The sequence below is a fragment of the Pipistrellus kuhlii genome, unplaced genomic scaffold (assembly GCF_014108245.1).
Source record: "Pipistrellus kuhlii isolate mPipKuh1 unplaced genomic scaffold, mPipKuh1.p scaffold_m20_p_2, whole genome shotgun sequence".
Taxonomy (NCBI): Eukaryota; Metazoa; Chordata; class Mammalia; order Chiroptera; family Vespertilionidae; genus Pipistrellus; species Pipistrellus kuhlii.
The window spans coordinates 853,186-873,755 of record NW_023425515.1 but is presented as its reverse complement, the minus strand read 5'-3'; the positions used below and the strand labels follow the sequence as shown (position 1 = coordinate 873,755).

The window sequence follows — 20,570 nt, the reverse complement described above, 5'->3', positions numbered from 1 at the left end:
GGGCTGGGGCCGCCGAGACACCCGTCCAGCGGCGCTTCACAGTCCTGAGTGCGAGGCCGCGGGCCCTCCGAACCCCCGGGAGACCGTGGGGGGTGGAGAGGGCGAGGGGAGAAGACAGGGAGGGAACGCACCAACCCGCCAACGTGCCTTCCAGCCAACTCACTGGTGCGGCGGCTCTGCGCGCACGGCATGACGGGAGCCGCGGCTCCCAGGCGCGGGCCGTTCCCGCGACGCGTCTCCGGCACCGCCCCCAACGCGGCGCACGCCGGGAGAGCCCTCCTCCAACCTTGTAGTAAGCGGGCGAGAAGGAGGGCATTTCCGGCGTTATGACTGGTTTTCAGGAAGGGGCGGGGCTGCTTTAGTCCCGCCCCTCACGCCCGGCGGGGGCGTGACGAAGAGTGATCGTCCCCCGCCTCAGCACGCCCCTGCGCCGGAAGGAGGAAGGCGGGGAAATCGTCCGGCATCCGGCGCGAGGTCACGTGACGCAACTGCCGAGGGAGACAAGAAAGGGGTGGGGCCCGTGCGGGCGGGGCGGGTCCTCCCGGCTTCTCCTCGGGTCACGTGTGGCCGGAAGTGGCGCCTGCCGCGGCGATTTCGGGATGGGGACCTCCCTGGACATTAAGATTAAGAGAGCGAACAAGGTCTATCACGCCGGGGTAAGTGGGGTGGGCGGGCCTGCAGGCTCTGTCATTTCCAGGATTCCACGCGCCTCGGGGGGTTCCTGGGCGGGGCGGGGCGCGCCGCGCCGCTGGCTGCCCGCCGAGGGCCCCCGCCCCCGGAAGCGTGGCCGCCGGGGCGGGGGGCGTGCGGGCCGAGGGGCCGGCGCCGGGCTGCGGTGCTCCTCGCTGCGCTCCGTGGACCTCCGGCTCCGCCTCGGCCGGCGTGGGCTGTCGCGGGCAGCACGGAGACCTCGCTCCTCTGCAGAGATCTAATGAAGAAAGGCCGAATTCACCCTGGAAACAGAAGTATGCACTTCCGGCTGTGGTCAGCTCTGACACTATACAAAAGTTACTCATTTCTCTGGTTTTGTTCTTGGAATAGCATACAGAAAGAATGGCATATTAAAATGCAAGCAAAAAAAATCTTAACTGTGCCATTGAGTTCTGTGCCACTGGCCGCTTAACCTCCTCGGGCCTCAGTTTTCTATTTGCAAAATGAAACTGTTGCAAGGTTCCTCTACCCCAGGGATCACCAACCCTCACTTTTCATCAGGATCCATCACCTGAGTTTTTTGGTGTTTTTTTTAAAATGTGATTGTCCAGGTCCTTCCCCAGCGATACCAGCGATTCCATTGTGCAGCCAGGGTCGAAATCCCAGTTGCTCTCACTCTGGGATAAAATTGAGAGTAGCGATCAGTCACATGAATGCAGCGCGGTCTTAAAAGGGCTAGGATAGCCGAAACCGGTTTGGCTCAGTGGTAGAGCCTCGGTCTGCGGACTAAAAGGTCCCAGGTTCGATTCCGGTCAAGGGCATGTACATTGGTTGCGGGCACATCCCCGGTGGGGGGGTGTGCAAGAGGCAGCTGATTCATGTTTCTCTCTTTACTTTTCTAGCTCTCTGTCTTTCTCCCTTCCTCTCTGTAAAAAAAAATCAATAAAATATATATTTTTTTTAAAAAGGTAGGATAAAATACCAGGCAAAGATCATGAGTGGATGCTAAAAGCTTTGGGTGCAGAGGTAGTGGAACACTTGATATTTACACGACTCTAATAGTCATCTGAATTACAAAGGAAAACACGTTTACAATGAAAGGATCTGGTAGGCATCTCCCTAATCAAGCCCAACCGTGACCACCACACCTTACTGTCTCCACTAGTGAGACTGGCATACATTCGGCTATAACAAGGTTCACTCACCTCTGCAGTATTCCTGCCAAAAAGAACCTGCATCAGTTCCTAAGGAAACAACCAGCACATCCAGAATTAGGGATATTCTATGAAGTAACTGGTCTGGATTCTTCAAAAATGTCGTCATCTTGCCTGGCCGTTGTGGCTCCATGATTGAGTATCAACACATGAACCAGGTGGTTACCGTTTGGCCCCTGATCTGGGCACAGGCCCGGGTTGCGGGCTCAGTCCCCAGTGGGGGATGTGCAGGAGGCAGCCCATCCATGATTCTCTCATCATTGATGTTTCTATATCTCTCTCCCTCTCCCTCTCTGAAATCAATAAAAATATATATTTTTTTAAATGTCAGTGTCATGAAAAAAATTTTCCTAGATTAAGAGACTAAATGGATATGACAACCAAATACAAGGCATAATTTTAAAAATATATATATTTTATTGATTTTGTACAGAGAGGAAGAGAGAGGGAATGAGAGTTAGAAACATCGATGAGGGAGAATCATCGATCAGCTGCCTCCTGCATACCCCCCCACTGGGGATGTGCCTGCAACCAATGTATAATACATGCCCTTGACCGGAATCAAACCTGGGACCTTTCAGTCCACAGGCCGACGCTCTATCCACTGAGCCAAACCGGTTTCGGCACAAGGCATAATTTTTGATAAATAAATTTAAATTTGGACTATTAATAGTTTTATGTTGGTATTAAATTTCCTGAATGTGACATACATATTTTGGTTATGTAGGAGAATATTGAAGTATATAAGGTCAGGTGCCACAATTACTAAATTTTAAATGGATCAGCCATAAATGGTTCCTCTCTATTCTCCTCTAAAATCAACAAAAGTATATTCTAAAATAATGATAATAAAATATTGTACAAGTAATAAAAAGCACATTTAGAAAAGATGCAAGAAATGGAACCATGAAGTTGACCCAGCCGAAAGTCTGACTCAGAGGGCCACTCGTGGGGGAGGTGGTGAAGGTGTGTCAGCCGTGCCCATCGAGTGCACATTCTTTGGTGCCATTACCAGGACCGGAGTCTGCAGTTACTGGGTTATGGCAGTGTTTCTTAATCTTCAGTCACTTTTGCACTTAAAGCATTTGACACTAATGCATTTACACTAAATACATTTTAAAGAAGGCCTTACAGATGGTATGATGCAATCAAGAATGTGATAGAAATTCCCTGATTCCGTATTTCCAGCTCAGTTTGTGATTTCCCAATGAGAGGACTTAACATTGTTTATAGTGACATAAACTAGCATAGCCCTTTCCAGCTCACAGTGCTTCCTCCTCACAGCCCCTGAGGAGGCGGCGTCCCCCCAGGTGATGGCTGGAAAGGCCGAGGCTCAGAATTCAGGGATAAGCAAGAGCACCGAGAGGAACAAATACTTGAAATCGTGTCCTTTTCTTCTGAAGGGCAGAACTCTGCCTTCTCTGGTCCTGATTCTCATCTGTGGGATGGAGAGGATGCCCACGCGGAGGGTTTGTTGTGAGGATTAAATGAGATAGTGTTTTAAAACATTTATTGTGGAGCACAAATTGCCAGTTATAGTCACAGGGATGCCAAGTTCAGCACAGGGAATATAGTCAATAATACTGTAATACCTACGTATGGTGCCAGGGCGATCACTTTGTAAGGTATGGAAATGTCTAGTCGCAATGTTGTACACCCGAAATGAATACAATAGTGTATGTCAATATTGAAAGTTAACTCTTTCTTTTAAAATATATTTTATTGAGCCGAGACCCGTTTGGCTCAGTGGATAGAGCGTCGGTTTGGGGACTGAAAGGTCCCAGGTTCGATTCCGGTCAAGGGCATGTACCTTGGTTGCGGGCACATCCCCAGTGGGGGGTGTGCAAGAGGCAGCTGATCAAAATCAATAAAATATATATTTTTTAAAATAAAAATTAAATAAATAAAATATATTTTATAGATACTTTATAGAGAGGAAGGGAAAGGGATAGAGAGTTAGAAACATCAATGAGAGAAACATCGATCAGCTGCGTCCTGCACGCCCCCTACTGGGGATGTGGATGCAACCAAGGTACATACATGCCCTTGAGTCGGAATCGAACCTGGGGCCCTTGAGTCCACAGGCCAACGCTCTATCCACTGAGTCAAACCAGTCAGGGCGAAAGGTAAGTCTTTTAAAGAGACATTAAAAAAAATATATATATATATATATATATTTTTTTTTTTAATTGACTTTTCACAGAGAGGAAGAGAGAAGAATAGAGTTAGAAACATCGATGAGAGAGAAACATCGATCAGCTGCCTCCTGCACACCCCCCACTGGGGATGTGCCCACAACCAAGGTACATACCCTTGACAGGAATCGAACCCAGGACCTTTCAGTCCGCAGGCCGACGCTCTGTCCTCTGAGCCACACCGGTTTCGGGTAAAGAGACGTTTTTTATAGGTTCTCACTCCAGTGGTAGGTGGCAGAGGTGCCATTAAGCTTTTCTACGACGTCTTTTCACACCCAGCATGGCCCGTCTGCCCGGTGTTCGTTCATTCGGTATGCACGCCGCACATGGCCCAGTGAGAGCTTAGCAGACGCTGTGCCGGTGTTCGGATGTCCCCTCCTGGTGGGTTTGGAGGGAGGAGGGCCAGTGACCGAGGCGAAAAGATAGGTGACCGCATTGTTGGCCCTGAAGCCGAGTGGTTTGAGCGGCGGTGCCTTCGCTTGGCCAGTGGATGTGTCCTTGGCCAGCGTTTGGCTCAGACGCTGTGGGTTATGTTATTCCAGGGCGGCCGCCAGAGGAGTATCCGTGAGGAGAGCCCTGCAGTAAATCCTCCCGTAATGTACACACACGCCATTTGTTTTTATAAATCCAGAATGTTTAACATTCTTTTATCCTGGCACACATACTCATGAAAGCGGCGCTGTCAGTATCGTGGTTGTGAAAGACATAAACATGCAATTTTGACATCTCTTCCGAGGAAGACACTATGCCCATAGTTACCAAATTTTTTTAAAAAAATATATTTTTTATTGATTTCAGAGAGGAAGAGAGAGCTAGAAACATCAGTGATGAGAGAATCGTTGATCCACTGCCTCCTGCACATCCCACACTGAGGATTTAGCCCACAACTGCCTACAGCCCCGGGCATGTGCCCTGATTGGGGATCGAACCGTGACCTGGTTCACAGGCCCACGCTCATCCACTGAGCCACGTCAGCCGGGCAACTTACCAAATTTTAAGGGGCTTAGAATTTTGTATGTTTAAGACTAGAGGGCACTCATTCTGTAAAGATTGATTTATTGTGTTAATAGTTAACCAATTCACTAGGTTCAAAATCATGAGTTTCAATTTTTAAAATATATGTTTCTTATTGATTTTAGAGAAAGAGCGAGAGAGGGGGCATTGATTTGTTGTTCCACTTCCGTATGCATTCATTGGTTGGTTCTTGTATCTGCCCTGATGCCCTGACTAGGGATCCGATCCGAAACCTTGGCATCTGCATTCGACACTGTAACCAGATGAGCTATCCATCCAGGGCTCTGCCGGCACTTTTAATGTCACCTTCTTGTAGGAGATGAATGTATAAACACTGAGGTTTTCTAAGTGACCTTGTCCGATCTGCCTCTGCTTTTCTTTTCTTTTTTTAAATATATTTTATTGATTTTTTTACAGAGAGGAAGGGAGAGAGATAGAGAGCCAGAAACATCGATGAGAGAGAAACATCGACCAGCTGCCTCCTGTACACCCCCTACCGAGGATGTGCCCGCAACCAACGTACATGCCCTTGGCCGGAATCGAACCTGGGACCCTTCAGCCCGCAGACCGAAGCTCTACCACTGAGCCAAACCGGCTTTGGCTGCCTCTGCTTTTCTTCCGCCTCTGAGATAGCAACGGGGGAGCCCTCAGTGCCTCCCTCTGCTGAGACAGAGGTCTGCTTCCTGCTTGGGGCACATTTGTAGGATTCTTCATTGAGGTCCGCCTCTGCTCCTTAAAACCTGACCGCCTTTCCAGCGAGCCCTCACCTTTCAGAAGCTGTTCCTACAGCCACGGCCTTGTTCTGGCTTCTTCCTGCACGTGTACCCCCATCTTCGCTCTTCCTGCAGCTCCTCCACCTCTTTCATGGTATCTAGCTGGGTTTTCCCTTCGCCAAAAATGGAGTTTGCGGTTTTGTTTCTTATTCTGTTGGATAATTTCCAGGGAAGCGGGGGGATGTGAGTTGATGCCAACATCTTCAAACCCGCAGTGTAATTACGGGTTTGGTATCTCACTCCCCAGAACAAGAAAGGAGGACGTTGTGTGGTTGGCAGTGGCCTCTCCGTTTAGAGAAGACACAGGGAGAGAATGGCTCCCTCCCGCCCCCAGGGCCGTGGTTTCTGCCTGGAAGCCAGCACGGAAGGCAGGCGGCGGCAGTCGCCTCTGAGCCTCGTCCTTGGTCTGTGGTTGAAGGCGCTGTCGGGACCTTTCTCTAGACGCGGCTCCTCCGGGACAAAGACTTGCATTGATTTGCAGAAGCGCCGTGTGGTGTGGCTGCCTGGACGCCTCGCCCCTCGGAGGTCCCACAGAGCGAGTGGGACCCGGGCCGCTGGCTGGCCCTCGGGCCGGCGCTCCGGCCACGGCGCTCAGGGCCAGGTGTGCAGGCACAGCGCTGGGCTCCGTTCCCTGGTCAGTGTGCGCACGTGGTGGGCCTGCGTCTCTGCTCCGTGTCTCTCGGTCTTTCCCAGGTCAGAGGCCGCCTCGATTGGGAGGCCAAACGCTAAGACTCTTCTTCCTAAAGCGTAGCACGCATGCCCATGGCTCTGCACTCGTTTCTGGGTTCATTGCCAACCTGAAGTCTGAGTGGCCTCTCTGAAGCCATGGCTTCGGGTGAGGAACCTCCACTTGCTGTGTTGGGGGAGGAATGGGCACTGCTTGCTCCTTGCCAAGAGTCTGGACACAAGTCTGCGGGGAAGTTCCCCTTGATTTATATTCACTCTCATTTAATATCCACGTTCATTCTGTCCTCCTTTGCCAGGATTAATCAAGAACTGCCTGGTATACCTAATGCTAACACAGTGTCACCTATCAATTACAGCTCAGTTAAAAATAGAAAAAGATGCCGAAGCCAGTTTGGCTCAATGGTAGAGCGTCGGTCTGCGGACTGAAAGGTCCTGGGTTCGATTCCGGTCAGGGGCATGTACATTGGTTGCGGGCACATCCCCGGTAGGGGGTGTGCAGGAGGCAGCTGGTCGATGTTTCTCTCTCATCGACGTTTCTAGCTCTCTATCTCTCTCCCTTCCTCTCTGTAAAAAATCAATAAAATATATTATAAAAAAAAAGAGAGAGAGAAAGATTGTTTTCTCATTTTACTGTGAGTCTTGTTGAAATCTCTTCTGTTTCTAAAATTCTTGGCTCATTGGGCTGTTCTTGGACAAATTCTGTATCTTCCTTTTGCCGGTCAGAGTTGACTAGACCTGTATATTGTTAGAGTATCTAATTTATCTACAAATTTTTTTAAATGTTGTATTCTCTCCACTCTATTCTTTCGTAATTAAAATCAGAGAATGACAAGAGAGGCCCTTGGTCACGAAGTACTTGCCTGCCTGCTCCCAGTACTTCCCTGCCGTGCCCGTGTGCAGCACGGACGGGAGTTCTCCTGGCGCCTGGCTATCAGTGCCAGCCCACGGCAGTCAGCCCCTCCCGGAGGCTCCCTGAGCACATCCTGACTAAGCAGGAGCAGAACCTTCCTCACGGCCTCTGTGTTGTTTAATTGATAATGTTTGTGAAATTACTCTGCCTCATTTTATTTCTGGGACATACCAGTGAAGTGTGTGTTGTTTTATTTAAATATATTTTTATTGATTTCAGAAAGGGAGAGGGTTAGAAAGAAACATCAATGATGAGAGAGAATCATCCATCGGGTGCCCCCTGTACGCCCCCCCAGCCCCCACCCGGGATCCAGCCTACAACCCAGGCATGTGCCCTCAGCTGGAATCGAACCTGGGGCCCTTCAGTCTGCAGGCCTATGCTCTATCCACTGAGCCAAACCGGCGAGGGCTGAAGTGTGCTTTAAAAAAACATACTGGTGGATTTAAATTTTTGAAAGTTGCCTTTGTTCGATTTGGGTTAAACAAAACTTAACAGAATTAATTTTAATTGAATTTAAAAGCCATTTCAGAGGAATTTTCACTTAAATTTGCTCATGAGCTTTTTACATTAAGAGCTCTACTCCTTCAATTCTGCTTAATATGGAGACGCTAGTGTCTGTTTTCGCTGACTTCAGGGCTGTGAGGTGGGAGTGGGAGACACAGTGCCCAGCACCTTTAGCACTGAGGCTGCGGCCAGAGTTCCGCTGAGGAGAGGGCCTGGTGAAAGCTTCTCGAGTGACGAGAGGAAATGGAAGGCAGACAGATTTAAACACCAATGCTTTGAACTACAGGTCATTCTTCCTGTTTTTCTTTTCTTTTTTTCTAGTTTTGTTGTCAACTTCCTATCATGTTATGGTTTGGCAGCAGTCCCACTACACTTCTGAAGGTCATTGAAGAAGCGCATTGTTTTGTGTTTATTGTAGAATCTCTGTGCTGGGTGATGCTGTCTAATCTCCTCATTCCTTTTCCTCTTCACACCCCCCACCTCACCCGGAGCAGTTGACACGGTGAGGTTCCTGGACAGAAAGAAACCGCCCGATTGAGAGAGCGAAGTGAATGTCCGTGTTATCTCACTTGGAAGTCATCTTCCGATAAGCGGAGGTGCTGTGGGATGGTGTGTGAACCAGGGCTTTGGCCTTGACCTTCGGCCAGCGGACGGACGTGGGGACAGGAAGCTGGGGAAGATGCCTGCCACTGTGCCGCCAGGGAGGCCAGGCCACGGGGCTGGCGCGGAGTTCAGTGGCTCCTGCACGGGGAATGCGCCGTCACTGTCGTCAGCACCGAGAGACCCTGAGACAAGGGTCTATTTTATCGCATTCATTCACATGGGGGAGGGGGCTCTGCCATGCGCCCGGCCCTTCCCTGCCCTCTGAATGCAGGCTTTGTCGGGGCTCTCTGCTGGAAACCTGGGTGGGTGGGCTGTGCCCAGCCTGGCCTGTAATTAGCAGTACCCCCCCTCGCCCGACCCGCCTTCTCCCCTGGCCCCCTGGCGTCCAATCTTGGTGACTGTCAGTGCTTGGTGAATGTCTGCGCCTTGGAACAAACTGATGGGGAGAGAGGCTCGCTTTGCTAACGAACAAGGTGGCCGAAGGGACCTCGTTTGACGGGCAGCTGCCTCTCTTCCCAGGAGATGCTCTCGGGCGTGGTGGTGGTCAGCGGGAAGGACCCCGTGCAGCACCAGGGCCTGTTCCTGACCGTGGAAGGCGCCGTGAACCTGCAGCTCAGCGCCAAGAGCGTGGGCGTGTTCGAAGCCTTCTACAACTCCGTGAAGGTAGGCCCCGGTGCCCGGCGGGTGCAGTGCTCCTGGGTGTGGCGTGTTCACTTGTCTGTGTTCTGCGGGCTGTGGTGACAGTCATCCTGAGATTGGGAGCCGCTGGCTTCGTTCCCGCTGGATAGAAGCCGAGAGCCGTACGGGCTGAGCGGCGGGACAAGGCCAGCGCTCCTGGCGGTGTGCGTGGTCCTGCCCGCGCCCCCTCTGGTGCGCCCGCCCTGGCCCGGGCACATGGCGACTGGACCTGCCTGCCGTGCGGGAGGGCAGTGGCCACCCTTTCGGGTGGATCCCGGATTCCGGAATGTGCCCTCTTTCTGTAGTTATAGTTTCCTCTCCCTGAGGACATACTGGCTTTCACATAGGGGGCCTGAGGGGAGAGGAAAGGGGCTCTAACCGCAGCCCCGCAGGGCCGCCATGTTTTCTACGTCAGCTCTCGGGTGTCAGCCAGGCCGGGCCTGCCTCTCGGTGAGGAGAACGGAGCCTGGGGCTGAGCAGGCCCAGCGGCGGACTGAGCTTCTCTCCGCAGCCCATCCAGATCATCAACAGCACCATCGAGATGGTGAAGCCCGGCAAGTTCCCCGGCGGCCGGACCGAGGTCCCCTTTGAGTTCCCGCTGCTCGTGAAGGGCAACAAGGTGCTGTTCGAGACCTACCACGGAGTGTTCGTCAACATCCAGGTGCGCCCCGCGGCAGCCTGACCGCCCCCGCTGGGCTGCTGCCCCGAGAACGGGGGTGGCCGGAGTGCAGCCTGACTGCCCCCGCTGGGCTGCTGCCCTGAGAACGGGGGTGGCCGGAGTGCAGCCTGACCGCCCCCGCTGGGCTGCTGCCCCGAGAACGGGGGTGGCCGGAGTGCAGCCTGACCGCCCCCGCTGGGCTGCTGCCCCGAGAACGGGGGGGGCCGGAGTGCAGCCTGACCGCCCCCGCTGGGCTGCTGCCCCGAGAACGGGGGTGGCCGGAGTGCAGCCTGACCGCCCCCGCTGGGCTGCTGCCCCGAGAACGGGGGTGGCCGGAGTGCAGCCTGACCGCCCCCGCTGGGCTGCTGCCCCGAGAACGGGGGGGGGGGCCGGAGTGCAGCCTGACCGCCCCCGCTGGGCTGCTGCCCCGAGAACGGGGGTGGCCGGAGTGCAGCCTGACCGCCCCCGCTGGGCTGCTGCCCCGAGAACGGGGGGGCCGGAGTGCAGCCTGACCGCCCCCGCTGGGCTGCTGCCCCGAGAACGGGGGTGGCCGGAGTGCAGCCTGACCGCCCCCGCTGGGCTGCTGCCCCGAGAACGGGGGTGGCCGGAGTGCAGCCTGACCGCCCCCGCTGGGCTGCTGCCCCGAGAACGGGGGTGGCCGGAGTGCAGCCTCACTGCCCCCTGCTGGGCTGCTGCCCCGAGAACGGGGGTGGCCGGAGTGCAGCCTGACTCCTGCGGGACCCCGAGTGTGCCCAGCTCCGCGCCTCGCCTCCCGGGCCCCGCTTCCTGTGACCACTGTGTCCGGGGAGCCGGAGGGCCCGGGCCGCACTTCCCAGCGCCCTGGTGCCCGCCCTGCAGCCGCGCTGTGAGGGCGCGTTCACTGGGTAATGGATAGGCCTCCTCCCGGCCCGCCAGCCTGTCTGCTCCTCCGCACAAGCACCTCTTTGTTCAGCACCGGAGGCCGTTGCGTTAGCAGAGGCTGATTCTCCACTGAACAAACCTTGTCCACGAGGGGAAGTGAGTTTATGACTTCCTGTCCGCCCCTGGGCTTCTGGGTGTCTCTCACAGTTGCCATTGTCTCCGAGTTTGGAGGCATGACTGTGGGGGGGGGGGACTTCCCTTCGGTCAGTGGCAGGAAGGGTACTTTTTTTAAAGAAAGGTACTTTTCTGATGTCAGTCCTGCTGCCCCCACCCCCACCCCCGCTAAATGAGAGGAGACACTTGTTGTTTATGTGCAAAAGGGTGAAGCTAGGAACTTTTTTATTTCATAATAAAGTTTTAGCCGATAACTTGGTCTCGGTAGAGACCATTCCCCGGCCAGTCACCCTGTTTACAGTTAAAAGTGCCTTTGTAGGCGTCTGTGGGTGCGTGTCTTCTTGCTTCACGCCTGTCGATGTTGTGTTCACTGATGGTCGGAAAAGATGGGACCTGCACCTCCTTTTGGTGCCTGCTCCAGCCTGCCCAGGCCGACCTCCTGCCCCCATGCCCCGATCACACCGCAGCGATGGGGAGAGATCGCGATGGGGAGAGATCACGATGAGCGGGGAGGCAGGGCTTTGCAGACAAGTCTGAGCTCCAGTTACAGAACTGCGTCAGGACTCGGAGCGTGGGCTCCTGCCACCGGCAGGTATGACTTCAGAGCCCACCCCGGGAACCCCCGTGCAGTACAGTCTTCACGGCCTCTCCTAGGGTTAACTGGCATGGAGTGCTCTAGGCCCAGTGCATGAATTCGTGCACTGAGTGGCCAGAGTATTATGCGTTCAGAGATCATAGCTATCTGGCCGCTCAGTGCAGATGGTCACTGAATGACTGAGTGAGTTACTGTGCCTGCCCTTGCCCTAACAGTCCTTACCCTGTGCTGTTAGAACTGAGATGGTAGTCTGCGTGTAACCCCGTTCCCGTTCCCGTACGAAGCATCAGCATTTCCCTCCTCCCCCCTTTGCCCAGCCCTTCCTGACTTACCACCAGCTGCCTTGTATGCTAATTACTGCTTTCACGCTTAAAAAACATTGTGACCGAAAGTTAGGGCCTGCTAGTCACACCCTTTTATTTGCAAGTTATAGAAATCCAATTCGAGCTGACTCAGTCAAAACAGAGATGTGGACCACAGAACTAGCACTCCCAGGTCAGATCCAGGCAGGTCTCCCCTTGCGGGGGCCCCCCCCCCCCCCGTCTGCCCTTGCAGGTACCACCGCCTCTGCTCAGTGCCTGCTCCTCCTCACCCTCGCTCTGTGCTGCGGGCGGGACCCTGCACCCCGGTCCGCAGCTCCAACCACAGGGCGGCTGTGGGAATCGGCTGAGGAGTAACCTTACCGTGTGTTCTTAAATATAGAAACGCCTTTATTCTGAGCATTAAGTCACCCTCTGTGCATGCTGATTTCAGATACACTTCCGTTAGACTGAGTTTTCCTGAAACCCTGACTGGTGTCCTTGAATAGCCTAAGAGGAAACGATGGCACTAACGCCGCTCGCTTCCCGTCCCTGCAGTACACGCTGCGCTGCGACATGAAGCGCTCGCTGCTGGCGAAGGACCTGACCAAGACCAGCGAGTTCATCGTGCACTCGGCGGTGAGCGGCGGCCGGCGTGTGCTCCGGGAGGGTCAGCTGAGCCGCCAGCGAGGGGTCCTTCCCGCGCCCGCGTCCCTGGTGGTGCCAGGGCCTGCGTGGCGCTGACCTGGGGGGTTGTGCCCGTTGAGGAGTCCCAGCACGCAGGCCTCGCTGACGGGCAGCGCTGGCCTCGGGGTGACACCTGGTGGCATGGTCGTGCTCACGGCCCTGGGTCCGTGTCCCCCGCGGCTGCCGTGTGGGTGGGCCTTCCCTGGCCGGCCGCACGCTGCCCCCAGCCCACATCTCCGGCGGCCTCGTTCCCTCGTGCGTTCAGAGCCACGCACCCTGCCTCTTGGTGCCGAGCTCCTCCGGGCTCACCAGGCTGCCCTCCTGTCTCCAAAGAGGGAGGAAGTCTGGCCCGCTGAGCTCTTGGGCCTCAGCCCTGAGTGTGGTTTCCCTCCTGCCGCAGCCTCAGAAGGGGAAGCTGACTCCGAGCCCCGTGGACTTCACCATCACGCCCGAAACCCTACAGAACGTCAAAGAGGTACATGTGTCGTGTCCGTCGTCGTTGTCCGCCCCCGGTGCCAGCGGTGCCTGCTGAGCAGCTGAGCCCCTGCAGACTGCCGAGAGGAAAGGCCTGGTCATCGTCTGTACCCCAAGCAGTCTGGCTTTAAACTCAGAAACTACTTAGAAGACTCATACTGTGAAGTTTCTTAGGATAGGTGTTTATTATTTCTCACATCTTCTAGTTTTGCGCTTTGGTTAGACTCTTCCCTTCCCTTGAGCCCAGTGCCCACCGCCTACGAGTGTCCACCTGTCTCTTCTCCTCCACGGCCACAGCTGTGCTTCCCGCTCCCCCGCAGCCTGTCCCGGGCCTGTTGGTCAGTCGGGTGGAGGACAAGCTTGGGGCGGGGCTCCCAAGTGAGGCCAGCCTCTTCCCGCAGAGCCACAGCTGACGGGCGTGTGGGGCCTTCAGAAAGTCCATGGCCACCACTTCGGAGAGCGCACCCCCAGGGGCCCGCAGAGGAGAGAGCGGGGACCGTGCGGGTGGGGATGGGCCCTGGCCCCCTCTACGACCTCACCCTCCCTGAGAGCTCCCAGGGCCGTTCCGTCAGCCCCCTTTTCCTTCATTCCGTTAGAACGGTCTGAGTCTTACTTGTGAAGAATCTACATGCTAGGAAATGTGTGACAGCTGGAGGGAATTGGCGGTGAGGGATAAAAGCAGCCAGTGCTGTCCCTCCGCACCTGGCCCGACGGAGCATTCTTCTTGGTTTGAAAACCGGCCCATTGTACTCCGTCCACCTTGCCTGGACTCTGGCAGACTGTGCTGCCCCACTTTTCCTCATTCTTTAAGGCTGTTTGTTTCTTTCTGTCCTGAGTGGTGCTTGTTCCTTTTTCCTCTGGCATCCTGTTTCTCCTTTCCCAGTAGCTACTCTTAAGCGTTCAGATACACGTGGGCGTTCTGAGTACATAACATTGAGAAGCCGCTCCTCTGACAGAGGCTCGTAACGCTTTTGCGTTTTCTTCTCATCACGCCGCCTTGCTTGTTGTGTCTGAAATCGAAGTCCCGTTATCGCGGCTTCATTTCCCCAGGGGTATTGGCTACAGACAGCTTCGTCATGTGGCCTGAAGTTTCCGTACATTCCGCAGTCTTCACAGTAAGTTTTACCGTGGTCATTGCTCGCCATTGATTCTACTCACTTGTGTTTCCTCCTTTTTTCAACTTGGTCCTCGTTTAGCTGGAATACATCCTGGAGTCATTCTGTCAGAAGGGGTGAGGAGTGAGCGTGAACCCTTGAGTGGCTGGAAACCCCCTTCCTTTGCTCCCACACTTGAATTGTAGTCTAGGTAGAAAAGTCCAGCTCTGATATCATTTGCCCTGAAATAGTTCCCTGGGTTCCTAGTGCCCAGTGATACGGGTGACAGTCTGGTCCTCATGTTTGTGGGCGCTGCTGTGATTCCTCTCCCTTATCCCTCCTCTCCTACGCACTCCCAACCTCGCCCGTCCCTGTGCTGGGGAATGTCAGGGCACTCGCCCAGGCTTGGATCTGGCATTCAGTGTCTCCTGCACGGCGAGGCCAGCCTGCCTTCAGTCCTGGGAATGTCTCAGATGTCATTTCCCGGACGCATCCCAGAAGCCCTGATCTGATCGCTTGTCCGGGTATTAGCGCTCCGGGTGGAATGCTCTCACCGCTGTTCCTTCCTGCCTGGGGCTCCTCCCCCACGCGGGCCCTTCCTTTCATCCCCTCCTGTGGGCGCTGTTCCCTGGGGTGGTTCTTTCTCAGAGTGCGCGCCTCCTTTCCTTGCTCTTGTTTTCCTCACCTGTGTCTGGGTTCTTGGTTACTAGACTGTGTTTGTAGATGAGGGTCTGAGGCGGATGGTCTCGTTAGGCTCTGTCCTTGGCTTGGCCCGGAGAATCTGTTCCCGTTACAAACGCACTCGGAGCTGTGGCGGAGGGGGCTGGCCTGGAGCTTCTTTCAGGGTCGGGTCGCAGGGGGCTTGTCTGTGGGTGGCGGGCTCCTGCCTGGGCCGCAGTAACTGGGGACACTGGCCCTTCCTTGCCCAGCTGCCGTGGGCGTCTCCTTGGTGGGAAGTCCCTTCAGGGAAGCTGCAGGCCACCTGGGCGAGGGCCAGCGGCAGAGGCTGCCTGAGGCCAGCTGCCCACCTCTGGCATCACCTGGGAGCCCGCTGGCTGCCCCTGCCCAGTGCCCCCGCCTCTGGTCTGACTATGCCCAGCGCCTCTGGGCACCCGGCCCAGTGCTCTGCCCGCTGAAGGCTGCAGCCCCTGACCTGGTGGCGTCATGGCAGCCACAGGCTCAGGAACGCCCTGGGTGGCCTGGTGGGCCTCGGTGGCGCCGTGGCTCTGCCGGGCGGGGCTGTTTGGCGTGCGTGGTCTCACCGTGCTGGGCCGGGCGGGCCGCTGGCAGCTCCTCCATCGGACCCTGAGAGCTTTTCACTGTTCGTCTGCCGAGGAGCGTCCGTGTGGTGCACCGGCGCTCACCTTCCTAAACAAGAGCTGCTTGTACTTCAGTTATTTTTAGGACGCGGGCCTGAATGAAGACTTCATCCCGGCTCCCTGCTCCTCAGCCCCAGGCTGTGCTCCCAGTGGGCGGCCCGGCCACAGTGGCCGCTGCCTGAGTGAGACGCGCTGGGGCAGGACTGGGAGTCGGCCTCAGCCCGAGAGGGAACGTGACGTCGGACTTTTCAGACGTCGTATGTGGACGTGATGCTGATACACTGGCTGATTTACCCGGTCCCTTCACTTCTTAGAATGTGGCCACTGGAACATTTAAGTTATGTGTGTGGTCGCATGTGTGGCTCGCGTTAAGTCTGTGCTGGACGGTGGTCTAGCTCCGGATTATCTCCAGCGACCGGGACCCGTCCGAGGGGGAGGCGCGGCCAGAGTGGGGCCTCCTCACCTGCTTCCCGCCATCCCTCCCGGGCCCAGCCTCCGCCCACAGGCCCGGCTCCCAGCCAGCACGGACACTGTTCTCTGCGTTTCCAAAATGTGTGGACTTGCCAAAACTATTGCACAGAACATCCTGAGTTCTTTTGTGAAAATATTTTTTTATTGATCCTTTTTTTTTTTTTTTTTTAAAGAGAAACAGAAACATTGATGAGAGAGAAAGTGAATCAGCTGCACGCCCCTTACTGGGGAGCAAGCCCAAAACCCAGGCACGTGCCCTGACCAGGACTCGAACCTGTGACCTCCTGGGTCGACACTGTACCAGCCGGGCTTAAATTATTATTTTTTTAACTTTTTGGCGTGACTAGTTGAGTTAAATACTTCTTAGCCGCTTTTACACGCCTTTTCCTCCGCGAGGAGCTCTCAGCCTGACGGTGCAGTGCGGTGGCCGAGACGGGAGCCTGGGATGGGGGGTGGGGGGGGGTGCAGGGCTGCGTCTGCAGGAATTCGGGGGCAGTTAGGTTGACAGATGAACACTCGTCTCCCTTTTCCCCGTTTGGTAAAGCAGGGTCCCCGTGGGTTTTATCAGAATTACCGTCTTTGTTTTCCGTTGTTGTTTATCCTAATTGACTGGAGTCACTCCCAGCCCTGACGCCCTCTCTCCGTCTCCTGCCAGAGAGCCCTGCTCCCCAAGTTCCTGGTCCGCGGGCACCTCACCTCCACCAACTGCGCCGTCACGCAGCCGCTCACGGGCGAGCTGGTGGTGGAGAGCTCGGAGGCCGCTGTGCGCAGCATCGAGCTGCAGCTGGTGCGCGTGGAGACCTGCGGTGAGGCCCCGCGGGGAGCACGGTGGGGGGAGGGAGGCCTCCGGAGCCCGGGGAGCACGGGGAGCACGGCGGGAGGGATGCCTCCGGAGCCCGGGGAGCATGGGAGGGGGGAGGCCTCCGGAGCCCGGGGAGCACGGCGGGAGGGAGGGGGGAGGCCTCCGGAGCCCGGGGAGCACGGGAGGGGGGAGGCCTCCGGAGCCCGGGGAGCACGGCGGGAGGGAGGCCTCCGGAGCCCGGGAGGGGGGAGGCCTCCGGAGCCCGGGGAGCAGGGCGGGAGGGGGGAGGCCTCCGGAGCCCGGGGAGCACGGGGAGCACGGCGGGAGGGAGGCCTCCGGAGCCTGGGGAGCACGGGGAGCACGGGAGGGGGGAGGCTCCGGAGCCCGGGGAGCACGGCGGGAGGGAGGGGGGAGGCCTCCGGAGCCCGGGGAGCACGGGAGGGGGGTGGTCCCCACGGTCCTCGTGCTCACAGCGCCTGATGGCTGTGGGGGTCTCTGACCGCACGGGGCCCCCAGGCTGTGCGGAAGGCTACGCCCGGGACGCCACGGAGATCCAGAACATCCAGATCGCCGACGGGGACGTCTGCCGGGGCCTCTCGGTGCCCATCTACATGGTCTTCCCCCGGCTGTTCACCTGCCCCACGCTGGAGACCACCAACTTCAAAGTGGGTGAGTGCGCTCCCGCCCAGTCCGGGGGGGCGGGGGCCGGGGCGGGGGCCGGCGGGGGCTGGGAAAGGGGCCAGGCCAGCGCTGTGCGTGAGGTCAGGGCGGGGACCAGAACATGGCGGTCCCGGGCCGTCGTCACTGCCCGGTTTGTGGGACAGGCGTGTGAGGGCCCGGAGCCTCTCTGTGCCCCATTCTCTGAGCGTGGGGACCCGCCCAGGGCCGTTGTGTCCTGTCGATGTCACTTCCCCCAAATCCTGAGGTGCGCTGTCTAGTCCGGAGAGAACCCTGGGCTTTACATTAGACAGGAAAGCCCATGAGCTCACTTGCACCCCTTCCACACAGCGTAACCGAGTGCGTGTCACCCCAGGGGGAGTGCTGGGCGAAGGGGGGTGTCGGCCGCACTGGACCCGGGCCTCCGACCTTTGTCTTCTCAGAATTCGAGGTGAACGTCGTGGTGCTGCTTCAGGGCGACCACCTCATCACCGAGAACTTCCCCCTGAAGCTCTGCCGCGTGTAGCAGAGGGAGAGAGGAGGAGGAGGAGCTGGAGCCGGAGCCGGAGGAGGAGCCGGAGCCGGAGCCGGAGCCGCCGCAGCCGGTCCTCAGTGATCCGGGCAGGCGTGGACCTGACCCCCCGGGTCCCGGTCACCTCCTTCCTCGTGTCCTCCGCGCGCCTGCCCCCGGCGGCGCCTGCTCCGGCCTTTCCTTTGAGAGCCATCGGATGCTCCGTGTTCTTGGCAAGTCATTCCCCAGGACTCCGACTCCCAGCTGCTCGTGAGGGACCGAGGACGGGTCTGCCACGGTGTGAGCTTCGCTGGGTCAGGTCCCGGCTGCCCGGCTGCCACCCCAGGGCCCTGCCGGCAGGGACGGGCGGAGGGGGCTCCTTGCCGGTGGTGCCTGCAGTGGCCTCCACTGCCGGTGCAGGCGTGTGTGCCACACGGCCCTGTGGTCGCCCACATTTTTCACGAGAACTTGACAGTGGCCTTGCTGTCTGGGAGTGAGGGAGCTGGTGACAGTGGCCGAAGTAGTAAGTCTCAGGACCTGGTATAAAATCTTGTGCCACCGTATTCCCAGAATGCACTTCCATGCCAGCTTACGTGAGGGGCACACGTGTCCACATACGTTCTGGCTAGTGCCAGGACGGTGCCCTGGACCGAGGAACCCGGCCTCTCTGCGCCCGGGACCTGTGCCAGTCAGACCCCGCTGGTTCAGGGCGTGCTGAGCTGTTACACCCACTGCTGCCCCCTCCCACCCCCGCCCCCGTCCTGCACTCTGCCCACAGCACCCACGGTCCTCGGAGTCAGCCCTGGCTCTGCGGGCCTCCCCGCCAGTCCTCCACCGGGACCGGCTCGGGCTGGCGGCCGTGGGCCCCCTCGGCCTCTGACGTGTGGCTGAGGGCCACCAGCCGACTCCGGCCGGGGGACACTGCACAGCCTCCTTTTACGGTCACATGAGCTGTCTGACGTGTTCCCAGTGGCAGAAACAGAGGCTATGCTTTCTGGTAAATTTCAAAGGTAGAAACAACTTTTAATTAAAAAAACAGCTAATGAGAATTTTGGAAAATGGTTTGGGGTGTGTATTGCTCTATAATTCCTTTACTAAACCAGCTTATGGACGCAGATACAAGTGCTGTCCTGGGGGGTGATTACCTGCAGAGGAGCACAGCCATGTCCTCGGCCAGCATCCCGGGCCAGGGCTCCGGCTGGACGTCCCTCGGCCCCGCGCCTGCCCTGTGATTGCCAGGGGAACTCGGGTGCTGGGTGTCCTGCACAGACCACCGGGGCGCTGGCCCCCACTCAGGCTCAGGGTTGTCACGTTCTCCCGTTCGGCCCGAGGAGAGGAGGAGGAAGGGGAGGCGGAGCCAGGAGAGCACTGTTCTGGAAAGGTCCTCGCACATTCTGGCCGTCAGAGCTCCAGCAGGACGGGGCTCAGTGCCCAGCCACTGTGCTCCAGAGCCGGCGGAGCGAGAAGCAGAATAAAACGTAAAAACGGAAGCACCGCTCCTGGATTTGTGAGCCCGTCCCAGGCCCGCTGTCTGCTAGCTGGGGCCGGAACCTGCTGTCACCCCGAGGAGTCTCACGTCCTGAGTGTCACGGGCCCTTTGGGAACCTGAGCTGCCCCCGGCCAGCATGGCTGGCTGACGCAGGTCACAGGCCCCCCTCCCTCCTGCTCCCCCTCTGGTTCAGAAACCTTGTGTTGCCCAGACCTCGCCCGCCTGGCTAGGGACTTCACTTCCTGTTCTTCGCCTCTAGGTGTGGTCCTGTGACAGGTGAGGGTTCCCCACCTCCCTGCTCGTCCCGGGGAGCGGCCATCTAACAGGCCTGCCTCCTCCGGGCCTCACGCTGACCTGTCTCTGTCCTGTCCCCACCACGGCCTGTCACCTGCGCCCTCCGCCCCCAGTCCGGCCCCCGCTGTGGATCCGCCGGCTCAGGCGGGTGAGTCCGGACACGGAGTGTTTGAGCCCAGGGTTGTGGGACAGGTTTCTGGGAGGGGTGACATGAGGGATGACATGGTGATTGAAGACACAGGCGTCTCAGGCAAACCGTGTCCAGTGCCGGTTCCCGCACGGAGCAGTGTCAGGGCGCGAGGGATCCTGAGGGTCACTCACAGCCGAGCGCAGGGAGCCGAGGCCCGCCCGTCCCCGTCTGCCGGCCGTGGCATCCTGCCGCCCCCGGGTGAACGGGTGGACGGACGGCCCTCCGTCCCCCCTGGCTCTGGAGGGGGAGGAAGCCTGCGAAGGACCTGTTTCCAGGGGAGGCTGTGCTCTCACTGACTCCGGCGGAGAGGAACGGGCAACGCGAACGCCCTGGGGACGCTCGCAGGGAAGCCCCTTCCACTATAATAACTCCGACACGAGGCGCCACAGCCGCCTGAGAGGAAAAGCACCCGGGTCTGAGCTGGAGGGGAGTCTGCCTCCAGGCCCAAGCTCGCACCCCGACCACTGGAGCCGGCTGTCAGACTGGGCGGTGAGCGTTCAGAGAACGCGGCTTCACACAACTCAAGGCCCCGAGCTTATAGCCGCAAAGCTGATCCCACAGCGCTCACACACGGCGTAGTCAGATCCCTGGGGCACGTCATCGATGAGAGGAAAAGGCAGCCACGCGCTGACAACTCTGAGGGGCCTGTACCTGATCCCTCCTGTGATTCGAGAAGCAGGGCTGCTGAGCAGGGCACCCCCATGGCCTTTCCATCACCCCATTCTCGGGGGTCCCCGTCTCCCATCTTGGGTGAGGACTAACGCCT

At 57.6% G+C, this 20,570-nt stretch overlaps 1 protein-coding gene across 2 annotated transcripts; it reads left to right on the top strand.

Annotated features, from left to right (window-relative positions):
- Nucleotides 1-499: 499 nt before the first annotated feature.
- VPS26C (VPS26 endosomal protein sorting factor C) lies at nucleotides 500-18,885 on the top strand. Of its 2 annotated transcripts, XM_045585229.1 has the most exons (9): nucleotides 500-656; nucleotides 9,071-9,214; nucleotides 9,741-9,890; nucleotides 12,375-12,455; nucleotides 12,904-12,978; nucleotides 16,517-16,667; nucleotides 17,180-17,332; nucleotides 17,764-17,867; nucleotides 17,904-18,885. In XM_045585229.1, the coding sequence occupies exons 1-8, from the start codon at nucleotides 600-602 to the stop codon at nucleotides 17,844-17,846; spliced, it is 894 nt and encodes a 297-aa protein (XP_045441185.1). In that variant the 5' UTR covers nucleotides 500-599; the 3' UTR covers nucleotides 17,847-17,867; nucleotides 17,904-18,885. The 2 variants fall into 2 exon arrangements, with proteins under 2 accessions (XP_045441185.1, XP_036299525.1); XM_036443632.2 differs by having other exon boundaries at nucleotides 17,764-18,885.
- The last annotated feature ends 1,685 nt before the right edge of the window (nucleotides 18,886-20,570 follow it).

Excerpts from the sequence above, each read along its gene's own strand:
- VPS26C (XM_045585229.1), top strand. The coding sequence starts at position 600 with ATGGGGACCTCCCTGGACATTAAGATTAAGAGAGCGAACAAGGTCTAT. Across the intron at positions 12,456-12,903 it reads AGTTCATCGTGCACTCGGCG|CCTCAGAAGGGGAAGCTGAC; the intron begins GTGAGCGGCGGC and ends CTCCTGCCGCAG. Across the intron at positions 12,979-16,516 it reads CCCTACAGAACGTCAAAGAG|AGAGCCCTGCTCCCCAAGTT; the intron begins GTACATGTGTCG and ends GTCTCCTGCCAG.